The 14,375-nt window shown below is 35.4% G+C and overlaps 1 protein-coding gene across 2 annotated transcripts; it reads right to left on the bottom strand.

Annotated features, from left to right (window-relative positions):
* Nucleotides 1-6,244: 6,244 nt before the first annotated feature.
* LOC120106046 (uncharacterized) lies at nt 6,245-13,068 on the bottom strand. 2 transcript variants are annotated; one of them, XM_039118893.3, is made up of 4 exons: nt 12,665-13,067; nt 12,408-12,580; nt 10,148-10,276; nt 6,245-6,565 (listed from the first exon to the last, which is right to left on the bottom strand). In XM_039118893.3, exons 1-4 carry the CDS (start codon nt 12,906-12,908, stop codon nt 6,554-6,556), a joined length of 558 nt encoding a protein of 185 aa, XP_038974821.2. In that variant the 5' UTR covers nt 12,909-13,067; the 3' UTR covers nt 6,245-6,553. The 2 variants fall into 2 exon arrangements, with proteins under 2 accessions (XP_038974821.2, XP_088567831.1); XM_088711705.2 differs by lacking the exon at nt 6,245-6,565 and adding an exon at nt 6,623-6,661 and having other exon boundaries at nt 12,665-13,068.
* Nucleotides 13,069-14,375: the final 1,307 nt, after the last annotated feature.

Below are 14,375 nucleotides of genomic sequence, written 5' to 3'. Positions count from 1 at the left end.
GTGGGATGGTTAATATTCCTCTCCTTGAAAAGATATTTTTGGGATATTTTTCATGAGCTTGATCCGCCCCCGAATTTTCGTCATCTGATGGTAAAATTGCACAAACAATTTCATCATAACTAAACTATTAGATGTCGCTTTTGTGCATCATGATTATTGGTCTAGACCCTCAATTGCTTGATGTCAAAGAACTCTAAATCCAAATAAATTGATGAGAAATGATTTGCTTGAATATGATTCAAAGGAACCTTATGTAAACTGTAAGGACTCTAACGTGTGCTATGTCCCACATCGGCTATGCACTACGTAAATCTTAAGTACATAGGGCCAAGAAACCTAACTAACACCTTTCAACTAGCCTTTTTGGATGAAATTTTGGGTTGTTATAAATAGGAATGTGCAGAAAACTAGCTGAACCACGAATGCAACCTGAACTGGTCTCTTTAGTTTTGTTTATATCGATTTTTTCAAAATTCGCTTTGATTTTGGTTTGAGAAAGTCTTGAATCGAAAAAATTCAGTTCAGTTTCAATTTGAGTTTTCAGAAAATTGATTCACATCGACACAATCTGACCCAACCCATGTGTATATATATGAATATATATATTCAAATCGACCCAACCCATATGTGTCTAAATAAAAATTTTATTTTTTAATTTTTTTCTTATATTTTCTTTTATATATAAAATCGAATATCAACCTAATATACTGAACTGAATTGAATCAATTTTTTTGGATCGGTTTGAAGTCGATTTTGTAGATGGTCAGTTCGGTTTCGGTTCCAATTTTAGAAAATCAGTTTGATTTGGTTTAAGCTCTAAATCGACCCATGCACATCCTTAGTTACAAATGGTATCAGAGATGACTCGGTCCATGACCCATGTGGACCAAGGGACATTGCATTAAAGAATCATTTAGTTGACCACCGGTTGTTCTTGGTGGTGTGATTGGATTTATAGTATATAAATTAGATTTGAATGGATTTGGATACTTAACTTGGTAGGGATACTCATATTTAAATAGAAAAATATGTGAAAATCTATATGAGCATATGTTTAGTCCCACGTCTGTTATACAATGGATAGATGTTGGATATTTATATAGGACCAAGAAACTCAAACAGCACCTTTCAACTAACCTTTTTATATGGAGTTTTGAGTTATTACACAAACTTGGAGTCTTAAGCTAACTTCATTAATTGAGGAGTAGATGCATGTAACACAACCACCTAAATTTTAATAACCCTCATACGAGGGTAGTTCAATTACCACCATATATGCGTGCATGTGTGTTTATACATTTGTGTGTGTGCGTATTTTGAATGAGTGGTTGGGTGAGATAGCAAAACAAAGGAAGTTGAGGCAGATAAAGGATTCTTAAACCATTCCGCGGTAACAATAGACGGCTACTGATAATGGATGGACTGACTATATTATGAAAAGTAAAATCCATATTAAAAATTAGATCGTTTCAATTGTTACAGAGGAAAAAAAAATTATTTAAACAGTCCAATTGAGAAATACCTTAAAGTACGAGCAGAGGGACTAATTGGCCCGCCAATCTGACTTACATCCTATCAGCTTTAAGTAGATTAGAATTTTGCATAAACAAATTTAAGTCAATCTCTCTAGACCGATTTATTATTAATATATCAAATTTAGATTTAGAACTATAATTTGTTATTTTTTTATGACTTTTTAATTTATTTATTTTTTAAATTTATTTAACTAAATTTGCTTAACTTGTTTTTATCATTTAACTTTTTAAAAATCTATTTAATCTAATTAGTTTAATTGGATTTGATTTGAATAGTAAACAAGTCATGGAGGTCAGATTGCATTATCTGTTTAATAAAAAATTTATATTCAAATTTAAATTTTTATCTATTTCATAAATGAATAAAATTTTATTATAATTTTTTTATCTAATGGGACAACACAGGCACAGACAAAGAGAGAGATTGCAGTGATTCCTGATGGAATTGGTTGGGTCAATAAGAGAGATTTGAGCTTCAAGATTTGACAAATCTCTTGTACTCCTTGCAAGTATCGGAAGAAATATATAAAGTAGCCTACGAAAGTTTGTAATTTAATTTAGGCAGCGGCATTTAGAAACTTTTTTTATTACGATCGCTAGAATGTTACCTAACAATCTTTCACGTCCGAGGCTCACGGTGATATATGGTGGCACGTAACTGGCAGGAAGCACAAAGACGCCATCTTGAAAGGGAAAGATTTGATGCCACAGACGTACGGTGGCCAGTGCTGCCAGCCTGCCACTCCACCCCTAAGCTGGGCCCGTAAATTTCCTTGGGAGCAAAAGATTTTTTTTTTTTTTTTTTTTGAATCTGCTGCTCACACTATTCGAGCATGAGCACAGCTAGCTACATCAGAGTCAAGCAAGCAACAACGTAAGAAATGAAAGACTGCTAGGTTCAAAGAAACTCTTCAGAGTGGTGCACAACGTAAGAGGTGATCCAGTCAGTCGCCTGGTTCGCCTTCTGAAGAATATGTCTGATCTGGAGAATCCGACACTCCCGTAGCATCCAATGAACGTCGCCCAAAAGTGGATGCTCCAACTCCTCCCGCCCTTCTTCCCTAAGCCACGCCATCAGGGAAGCTGAGTCTCCTTTCAGAATGATATAACCAGCTTGCAGAACATGTCTCACATAGGAAAGCCCCTCCCATGCTGCTCTAAGCTCCGCCCCAAAAGACGAGGCCTCGAAAGAGCGACATCTCTCCCTGCTGCAATTAGTCTAGTACCATGATCTCTGATGACAAACGTCACTTCCGCTCGATCGGCATCGTCGGACAGACTTCCATCGAAGTTCACTTTTAGATGGCCGGAGGGTGGGAGCTTTGAAGAAACAAGGACAAACCTGGGCACTGTGATAGCGAAGAGAGGGTCCCAGATGTCCCTAGCCATCGCAGATGCATTCAACTCAGCCACCTCCATGATGTCCACTATCTGACAGAGAGCCCGTTCTACAACAGATCTCAGGGGAGCCCTCATCCCCTCAAAGACTCTGGCATTCCTATCCTACCAAATGTGATATGCCAGGTAGACAGCAGCCAAACCCCATCCTGCAGTGCTCAGCGATCGTAGAGCAATCCTCACCTGCCGCAAAAAAATCCCCCACACAAAAGTAGGCCCCGGTAAGAGGAAAGATGCTCTCCTCCAGACCTGAGTCGCCCGTGAGCACTTAAACAACACATAACTAACAGTCTCCACCGACTTCAGGCAGTCCACACACATCCCAAAAACCCCTATCTCCCTCCTAGCTAGCAAAAATTCAGTCGATTGGTAGTCCCATACCACCTTCCAAATGAACAGTGTCACCCGCGAGTGAAACCGCATCCGCCAAATCCACCTGCCATCACAACGCCTGGTCGGCTCACCCCCCCATCAATGCATGTATATTAGCTGCCCTCACCCTGGCTGACCTAGTCGCTGCCTACACCAGTCTATCTATCCTATTCTGAGAAATCGAAGTGGCAAGTACCCGCTCCGCTAGCTGTGCCGCAACGGCTTTCCCCTGTGCCAGGAAAAAATGGTGCTGTGGTAATAGAAAAATTTGGAAACGGAATTAGATGGGAGGCTACCAACTCTGAACCAAAGAGGTGTTATTATGCCAAGAAGGAGGTACTTGTGAAGAGACGGATGGGTAAATGACAGATGAACTGGGGAACTTGCATTGTAATCAGAAAATTAGTTTATCATTAGTTTTTTTTTTCCTAAGTACATGCAGATAAAAATATTTAATTAAAAGAAAACTAGCAAATTGTTGCAGATAGGTAGAAACACAAATAGCCAACCATGTCGATGAAAACCAATTAACTTCGTATCCATCAGTATTTAAAATTTGAAGAAGGTCATCATGAAGTACATCCCTTGATCTTAGCCAACTAATCCATTGCTTTGCTATCTTCCCTACAATTGTGAGACATCATTGACAATTGCTGATTCAATCTCTACGTTTTGATATCCTGCAGCGAAGGAAGAAGTCTAGGAGAATCACCTTGCAACCAGATTTTACAACCCTGAAAAAAATTAATAGCATAAAACAGCTGAACTTTAGTTAGTTGTATAGTTACTTACCAATGCAAGTCCTTTTTAATTAGTTTCCAATTCAATACAGTTAATTGTGCATAGATCCTCCTTTCATCTGTCACTTACTAATTCATTCATTGTCACTTAACAAGTAATTTTATTTATTATTGTAATTTATTATATGGATCTAGAAATCTATAAAAAGGGTCGTTATATACAACAAGTTTATAAAAAGAGGGGTTAATCGGAAAAAAAAACTCGTATTAGAAAAAAAGAAGTAGGTGGAATATGTTATAACCTAAACCTTACTGACAATTAAAAACTCCACTATTCGATGTGGGAAACATCCCGATCTGATTCAGATTATTGATGGGCACTTTAGTACTAGTTTACTTGGCTTGCTCTAATTGCGATCGCCGACTCCCTTAGAAATTGGATGGTCTAACTTGGAAACAAAGCTAAGAAGGTAGGGAACAATTCCACCACATGTGTCCTGCCCATAATTCATTAATGAATTTAAAATTGAACAAATTGTACAATTCTATATCTTCAATTGCCATTCGATGTTGAGGATCATGTATGAGATTTTAAAGTCTTATATAAAACAATTAGAGTGAGAGAAAAAGATTGATATAAACATTCGATCGAAACTTTAATAGCATAAGCTTTTAGGTTAGTTTGGTTCTAATATGCATATTAAGTTTTTCTAGCATTGTGGCTCCCTCACACTGGCGTTTAAGTAGTTTGAGACTAGTGCAAACTCGACTTGATCCAATTTGATTGAAGTTTTAAGCTCGGCGGACTAGGCCGGAATTTGATTTTGTAGGCCCAATAGAAAACGAACCAGGTTAGGGTTGACCGGTTTTTAACTTGGCCCAAACAAAATTTTAAAATATTAAATATATTATATAAAAATATATTTAAAATAATATTATATATTAAAAATTGGAAATATAAAAAGAAAAGCAAAAGGAATGTATTAAGCTCTAAATTTCACGTCGCCCCTATTGCGACATGCAAGAAAAAAAATGAAACAAGAAGAAAAAAAGAGAAAATAACAAGAACACGCAATATTTTCGTAGTTTGATCTACTGATGTTTGTCCAAGGATAGAGACAATGCAAAAGTTTCACTATAGAGAATTAGAGATTACATAGCACAAGATTTTATCTTAAATCCAAACCTACAATACACCTGATCTATAAAACACTCAATTTTTCTCTTCTTTTAAAATTATAAGCTAAAGCTATATATATATATATAAACTCGAATTGGTGTACTACAATAATTAAATTAGTCCGGCCCATGAGGGAGTGCACCCTCAATTAACTAATCATGCCACAAAATAAAACAAGTATTTGTTTTATATCTCTAGTGCTCGTAAACTCAAGATATATTCAATAGCGGCCCTCCTCTCTATAATAACATGTGCTGTCTTCCCTTCTCTCTTTATTTGGCTAGAGCGCGCCAGAGTGCCGGGTTCTTTATCTGCTTTGTTGTTTTCTAATTTTGTTGGCTACATCCACATTCGTAAAGTGTGAATTGCTATTGTACCACCAAAAAAAAAATAAAATGCAAGCGGCCCAGCCAAAGATGGGTTTGTTTTGTTGTTCATGAAAGATCTTGAAAAATAATTTCTTTTTAAAAATAAACTTTTTGGTTGTTTGATTAGTGGAAATCTAAAATAACATAGAAGTAAGGTCTTCAAATTTGACCAAACTCAACGTAGGACCGAGATCTGCGCCTTATCAAACTATTCTATATCGGCAACATATGAGCAGACATGGAGGCATATCATGGTGCATATTGTACCAATCGTCGATATGCGCTTGAATTATGGTATTACAAAACTTGCAGTAAATAAACATGTAGCCATAGCACGGTTATTTCTGAAAATTCTCTCTTTCTTTTGGTAGAACGGATAAATTAAATTAAACAAGTATTAGTATAGCTGTAAGAATTAGCAAATAAAATATTGAACAATGAAGCAGGAAGATGTATCCTAGAATCCATAATATTGATTTTGTATGATTGGCCACATAAGGTGCTATTCAGTCGGAAGCATTATTGGCTTCCCTATATATATATATATATGAGAAATCTTAAATGAAAGCAGAGAATGCAACAATCGCCAGCGATCCATGAGAAAAGGTCGAAGTCTGATTTCAGCTAGCAATGGATCAGAAAGCCATCTAATAACTGTCTGGAAATCTTCGTCCCAACAAATATTAGTTTCCCACAAAGCTTGAATAACATAAGATAGTTTTTCCTATGCTACATGCAATTTACAATTGGAATAATCATGCCGTAGATCTTAACATGCCATTTGCAGCCACAAAAGCACCACAAAACTTTTGATAAGAAAGCTTGCTCCACCAAAAAGACCTCTCTCCTGCACTCGTCCAATTGATCTTATGGGAATAGAAGGGTGGTGGCTTCCAAGTAAAGTAAAAGACATATAAGACATAGAAACTGCCGGAGAAGAGTCATAGATTGCCTTTATTATCAAAGTACCGTCTGAAGAAGTATTATGGAGAAATTTATGAGCTTGTAAGGAAGCCTTTAGTAAAATAAATCAAGCACTCGATCTCAAACCTTGAAAATATGCTCATTCTGTGCCAACCATATACGACAATCAATATAACAAATTAAAACTACTTTAGATTATCCCGCATTAGAAGAAGATCTATCTCTAATAATCTGAAGAAACTCATTCAAGGATAAAGAAGAAAATATCGATGAATCCATAACTGGGCCATTCTCTATACTTGTGCTGCCATATGATATTGGAGTATAACATCCTGAATAGACTCCTCTACATTTAAGTATAAATCACAATCACTAGGTATGTGAAATCCATGCTGAAGCAAAAAAAATTTATATGGTAGACGATGCTGGGCAATTTTCCACATAAATAATGAGATCTTGGGATGAACACGTAACTTCCAAACCCAAGTAGTGCTATGATTTGGTTGAGGTGTAGATAAAAAAAGTCTATGGAAATCAAATACTTTGATAATCAACTCAGAAGATGGACCCCAACTCAATCTATCACCACAATCACCGATCGGAACTAGAATAGATAATACTTTAGCTACTTGTTCTTCAAAAAAAAAATTACATAATAAGTGGCTGATTCCATCTCTTTCTTCAAAAATCATAAAATTCTTAACCATAAGACCTTGTAATGTAGCAGTATTAATTAATAGGACAGGCCACCTAGACAAAGAGAAAAATGATATCTATGGATCATGTAATACATCAATAGACATATCGATCGTTGCCAACACACCATCTAATACTAAAATAAATAACAGGGGAAAAAGAGCATATTTTCTTCCAAATTGGTGAGGCAGATAGAGAGTACACTGGATAAGACATAAGAGACCAGAAGCTATATTTTGCCCTCATGAAAGAACTCCAACATCTATCATGCATCAAAAGAAACCTCACAACATGCTTAGCCATGAGTGCCTCAGGCCTAGCTATCAACGGAGTTTCCAAATAGGTTTTTTACATATATATCCTTCTAAATATTAAAATTTACATGAATACCATTTCAAAATTGATATTTGCATGTATACCCTTATAAAATACTTGTTTTCCATGTATACCTTCCATTTTTCTTTTTTCTTACATATATGCCCATCTTATCTAACGCCGCTAAATTTAAAATTAAAAATGACTGAAATACCCGTAATAGGTAGATGTTCAAAAAAAAATTTTTGATACGGGTATATATGCAAATAATACTTTGTGAGGTATTCCTGTAATTTTACATATTTATGAGGGTTTACATGCAAAAAAAATCTAATTTTATTTTTTCTATTTCAACCTGTTTTAGTTTTCAATGAGATCTGTTAACTTGTTACCCAATTAGAAATAAAAAGATATTTTTATAATTTTAATTAATTTTTAATTTAAATAAATATATTTTTGGCTAATTACGTTAACTGAATCGTTATGTCAAAAGCATTCATACAAAAATAGAGTTTTGTGAGGGCAGACAAGTAAATATCAATTTGGAGGGCATTCGTGCAAATTTTAATATTTAGAAGGGTATTTATACAAAAATCTAAATTTTTTTTACGTGTATACCCTCCTAAATATATGAAATTACATGAATACCCTCTAAAATTGCTATTTTCATGTATACCCTTATAAACGTTTCTTTTTATATGTTTACCATTAATGGTATTTTCATCATTTAATTTTTAAACCGTTAACTTTTTAACGGCGTTAGATGGTATGGGTATACATACAAAACAAGTATTTGATGAGGGTATACATATAAATATCAATTTGGAAGGGTATTCATACAAATTCTAATATTTAGGAGGTTATATACGCAAAAAGCTCTTTTCAAATTGGTGAGGTAGATAGCGACTAGACTGGATAAGCCATAAAATATTAGGAGCCATATTTTGTTCTCATGTAAGAACTCTAACATCCATCATGCATCAAAAGAAACCTAGTAGCATGCTTAACCATGAGTGTCTCATTCTTAGCTATCAAAATAGGAATACCCAAACCACCATCATGAGGATATTGACACACATAGTCCTAAGAACTTAAACGCACCCTTCGAGAATTATCCAATAAGCCCCCAAGAAAATTCATAATTATTTCAGTATACCTTTCTTGGGAGAATAATATAATGAGATATTAAATAAATAGAAAGAGAAGATAGAGCAGACTTAATAAGAGTAACTCTACCCATCATAGAAAAAACCTTCCACTTCCAACCCTCCAATCTATCCAAAAATTGTTGAATCAAATCTTTACAATCCACAAAAGTCGGCTATTTACCAGAAATAGGGATTCCTAAACATATCCACGTGCGATGATTCTCTAATATGTAGGCAATTCTTAATACCTTGGTGTTAAGAGTTTAACCGTTAGACTAAACTTTACCACTAACTTCTCAAAATTCATCCTCTGACCCAAAACTTTACAGTAATCTTTAATAATAGAAACTAATACCATCACATGAGACACGGTGGCATGAATAAATAATTTGTAATCATCAGTAAAGAGAAGGTGATAAATAGTTACCCTGAATGATCAGGCTAATACATCAATAAACATGTCATGCATGTTTTTGCATTTGAAGCTTTATGTCAAATATGGGATTAAAAAATTCCTAGGATGACTTTATTTTTGATTCTTTTTTTGGTGAGCCTTATTTTTGATTCTTTAAAAACTAACAACGGCTCTGTTATCAACCATTTCAAAGAAATGACTAAACAATAAACTCATATTAAACAAGTTGGTGGGAATTAGCCTGGAATCTAATGAAATTAGTCATGGTTCCACGAGTCTGGACTTGCTCTGCCCAAGAATTAGCTTAGGTCGGGTGGGGATTGATTAGCCCATTCTTTTTGTTTTGTTTATTTATTATATATAATTTTATTTTATGAAAAATGACCTGGTTTTGGGCTCCAACGACCAACCTAAGAAGTTGTTGTTTTTTTTTTAACTTATCAAAACATAAGTATGCTAGTTGTCCATAGATAGAAAGTCATTGTTCGCACCATTGTTTTGTCACTCAAAGGACTTGTTTGGTTTGTAGACAAAATAGGAGAGGAAGTGGAGTCAATAGAAACAGTTTAATTAAAATTTTTAAAAGAGAGGTGAAAAAATAGTATCTCCATATAAATAAGATTTTCATATTTTAAGAAAAAAAATCATATAAGATATGAAAAAGTCTAATTCCCACGTGCTAGGAATTGGAATTTGTTTTTTCAAAAATACCTTTAAGCATTTAGATAGAATGGGGGTAAGGTTTTCCTTTTATTAAAGACATAACAAGAATTTTATAAAACTTTTCTAACAAAGTAGATACTCAACCAAATATAAACTATTCTGGAATGTGCTATTTTTTCATGGTCAACCAAATATACAAAAACTACTTTCTCAAGCATTATATACCCATACAATAACTTCTCAGAAAAAATATTCTAGTAAGGGAAAAAAAATCCTAGGAACCAAACAATTTCAAAGAGAGGGTAATGGCATGTATGGGATCCAGGTAGCTTCATCAAGTAGCAATTTTTCAAGAACAACTAAGCTCCAAATATAGAGGAATCAAATTCCAACCTCTGCAATGCTCTGCAAGGTTGGTCTCCATTGTCTGTGCCTTGACACACTGCCACCACTGCTGCTAATGTCAATGTTGCTATTGCCCACCTGATGTGTCTCCTCTTCTTCTTGTTTTGCTTCCACCATCTGCCAAAAGAATACTGAATGATCACCGCTGCTTCAACATTAGACAACTTTGAGAAACTAAAGAAAGATCTCTTAAGAATCGAAGGCCTCCAAACCATCACACTCTTCAAATTGAAAGGAGCTGTTTTTTAGACATCTGGGAAAAAGTTGTGAAGAGACACCCCACTTAAAGTAGGTGAATCCAACTTTTCTTTAGACTTCAAAAGTATGATTTTATTTTTTCTTTAAATTCAAAATTTTAGATTTAGGAATTGAGCTCTCTTTTTTAATTTTAAGTAGGTATTAAATTATAGAGGTAGTTTGAAGATTTCTCTCGCTTAATTCAGTTTGATGCCCTAGGTTATACCTATTTTTGTTCTATTTAGTTTGCTCCTCAGGGTCTTTGACCTCACGATTCATCAACAAAAAAAAAAAGTTAGTTTGAAATGGAACGCTATAACATTACAAAGAGAGAAAAGTCATGAATATAAAAAATCCTATTAAAATAAAAAATTTTAATCACATGATTTAAGATGTTTTATAAAATTTTGTTATACAATCTTGAGAGAAAACCAAGCATGCTATTATGGTAATTCCAATTTCTACACCAAATAGATTCGGGTTAATTTATGATTCTATCTAGCCCCAATTCAGTTAGGGCTTGTGCCCCGTAGGTTAATTTAATCTAATTCAACCATGAAAATCTCTAAGCTCAATATTATCATCGAATACCCTAGTTCTTAACCTCCACTGAGGTTTGAAGAGGAGACCTCTTATTTGGAGAGAAGTGTGCTAACCAGCGAAACTAACGGCTATTAGCACCGCATTTAATTACTCAAATTAGGTATTAAGGTGCTCTATTTGTTGGTCAAAAGCTTGAAATTACAGTTGATCATGTATTTGTCGACAATATTAGTGGTAACAATCCATGTGAAAATCCTTTTTTTTATCTGTATCATTATTAATTTCTTTTAAACAGAAATATAACACTGTACTTTCTTTCATCATATATTGGACCTGAATCAAGATCTAAACCAACACAGCCGAATATATTGAGTTGGGTCAGTCATATTTGACCCAGCCTAGCCTGAATGACTTGACAGGTCTAAAATACTGTCCTCATATACCATCTGGTTACTCCATGGGTGCAGTTTGCTCTGAAATCATGATTCAAAAGAAAACTAGGTTGGCCTTCAGTCATACTCCCATTCAGACCAGGTGCAGGCCTTATTAACATCAAACACTAAAACCTTGTGCATATTATGTATCTTAATTTCTATTAAAAATTCAAAAACTTAAACAAATTATTACGTATGCATGACGTGTATTGGATAATCATGGAGAAAAGACATCCAATTTGGACAAAATCATACCAAACTGGTTGGATCCAGTTAAAATCCTATCTTATATATCCCTATAAGCAAATAAGGTCTATATTCAAATTCTATTACACTTACCGGATTCATTTGGGTTTGATTTCACATCCGATATTCAATAATTTTACAGTATTTATCTAAATTTACTGGTTTTAGTTGTAACTCTCTTGATACCTTTACTTGCATCACAAAACAACCTTACACTATGGTGAAAAATTATTTAATTATTAAAATGTTCATACCTCTAACAATATGTGCGCATTTATGACTAATTAATATTCACTTAATAGAAGTACCAAACAAACAATCACTCAATTGGACAAAAATCATATATTAACCATCAAAGATTCAAATCTTCATATAAACCCTAAATCGAGAAATGCCTCTCTTATGTGTGCATCAAGTGCGTAAAAAATAAAGTAAATAATGTAATAGAAAATTGATGTATGTGTTCGTGTGCAAGCATGCATGTTGAAATTATAAAATTTTTGCGATCAATATTATCTAGTTTTTGTTCTAAAATCCGATTATATTATTTTCGGATTTAACCTTGTATTAGTCTCTAATCTCTAACCACCAATTACTGGGCCAGATTAGCTGGCCTTCAGCCTCCATATCCGTCACGCTACATCGTTCCAGCTACACTATATTAATATCGCTACATCTTGTTTGACGTTTATTGTGTGACAGACACGAGATACTGTCACAAAACAGAGACCAAGCATGACTTGTCTCAGAAACCGTGAAATTCTCCCATAAATATTAAAGAGATTTACCATAGAGCAAGAAGAATTCTCTTGATTAGAATCTCCATCACCAATATCACCATCTGCTCCTCCTCTTGCCTTCCTCTCCCTGTGATTGTTACTCTTTCTTCTATTCTCTTGCTTCGACATGAGAAACTTATTCAGCCTAACTTTCTTCCTTGATCCAAACTCTCTCAGCACCTCTACAGCGTCAAAATTAAAGGAAAAAGTGAACCCATAAATATCTAGAATGAGAGAAAAATTAATGATTAACCTTCGAAGCTAACCTTCAAAGCTAATGAGGTGGTAAACATGGCCGATAAGGAGTGTGTCATCCGGTCGGAGCAACTTAAGATGCCTCACCGGCGAGTTGGATGCCGAAGACATGGTGGTGACGATAACGGCGACGTAGTAGCCAGGGTTGGCTCCCATCACCTCATTGGCCTTGAGCTGCCAGTGAACTCTCTCCAGCCTCTCACTAGGATGCTGGATCACCACCGTCGCCGCCTCCGCCGCCTGGCAATTCCCCATATCCTTCTCCTTTGTTTCTCTTGCCTTCAAAAGATATCTCTATAGTTTTATTTTTTAACCTCTGGGGGGACTTGGAGGAGACATTATAAATAGAGTAGAGGAGGGATTAAGACAAGTCTCTTTGTGGATGTCGAGAGGTACAAATGGTCAAGAGGGGAGTTCCAAACGCATTTGCTATACCTAACTACAACAATCCACCACCTCTTTATTGGTGGCTTTCAGCTTGTGGTAAAATGGCCGTAGGAAAGAGTGTGGGTCATGGCACCAAGAAGTTGGGTTTATGTGCAACGAATGTACGTGGTAAGTCGCCGCCCAGGGGTATTTGATTACGTTTTAGGGGTTAAGGAGGTGGTGACGGGTGGCAAACTTAAAGTGACTTTTCCCTAGCACTCATGGATTGAGGAAGCCTACCTAAGTGCCAAACTATCCACAAGCTCCTTTACCTTTGTGGAAGTCGATTAGGATTTTTGGTCGGGGTGAAAAAAATGACATTCGTGTGGCAGGCTAAATCAAGCAGGGTCTGACATCAGAAGATGATAATGATGCGTGCTATCGCTATTATAAGGGTCGGATTGATCTATGACTACATCCAACCCGATTCGCTTAAATTCGAACCGACCCATGTTAAAAGATCCATGAAGCTGGGTCGGATTCTAAGATTGGACCCATTTCATTTTTTGAATTTTAGTTAGGATTTATCATATTCGGATCTAATCCGATCCAACTCGGTTCGTTTCATTTTTGGAAAAATTTTGGATTTATGATCCTATGATCCGATTCGGCCAAACCCGAACTCGAAAAAGTATGAGTGGCAGTTTGATGGTAAATACATATCCTGTTTCTTTGGATGAGAAAAGCATGGTAAATATATTGCCTTCTTGCCTTTTCTTTTTGACCATTATTCGCTGATGTACTGCAAATGCTAGCTAGAGCGTGAAGGGAGAACATGTGCGTATTACATTGCTTGATAAGCCGTTGTGTTCAGTATTCTGATCCTGTTGATCTATCGAGACTAGAGAAGTGAGCTGCTTTTTGTGGTGCAAAACTAGAATCTTTGAACTTCTTTTTGATTAATATTTTTTTAAAAAATTTTTATGGACCTTAGATTTTGATGCTCGCAGAACTGCTATACACCAGATTTAAATTTAAATGTTGGGAATTGAGGCATTTGATGTTTTGGGTGTAGTATAAACCCACAAGGTGGCATTACCACTTCTTCTGAAGGATGGAAACACATACCCAACATAACCACCAAAACAAAACAAAAAAAAAGAAGAGAAGGATGCGAGGCAAAAAAAAAGAAGAAGAAGTTGGAGGCATTTAAAGAGAAGGCTATAAAATTAGATGGGAAGGCACAGTGGAAACTATAAGAAAAAAAAGACAGGAAGGCAAGAAATAGAAGGTTGGTGTAATAATGTGTTACCTCTCACCACTGCTAGTTGCAGTTTGATAGTTTCCTGATGATGA

This window comes from Phoenix dactylifera, chromosome 15 (assembly GCF_051530095.1).
Source record: "Phoenix dactylifera cultivar Ajwa chromosome 15, Ajwa_hap1_PhDact_Kaust_v1.1, whole genome shotgun sequence".
NCBI lineage: Eukaryota > Viridiplantae > Streptophyta > Magnoliopsida > Arecales > Arecaceae > Phoenix > Phoenix dactylifera.
The sequence above is the reverse complement of the archived record's forward strand: the minus strand, read 5'-3'. Positions and strand labels throughout refer to the sequence as shown.

Coding starts and splice junctions, on each gene's coding strand:
- LOC120106046 (XM_088711705.2), bottom strand. CDS start 12,908: ATGGGGAATTGCCAGGCGGCGGAGGCGGCGACGGTGGTGATCCAGCAT. Junction 10,277..12,407: donor AGAATTCTTCTTGCTCTATG/GTAAATCTCTTT, acceptor TTCTTTTGGCAG/ATGGTGGAAGCAAAACAAGA. Junction 6,662..10,147: donor CCTTGCAGAGCATTGCAGAG/GTTGGAATTTGA, acceptor TGGTTGGCACAG/AATGAGCATATTTTCAAGGT.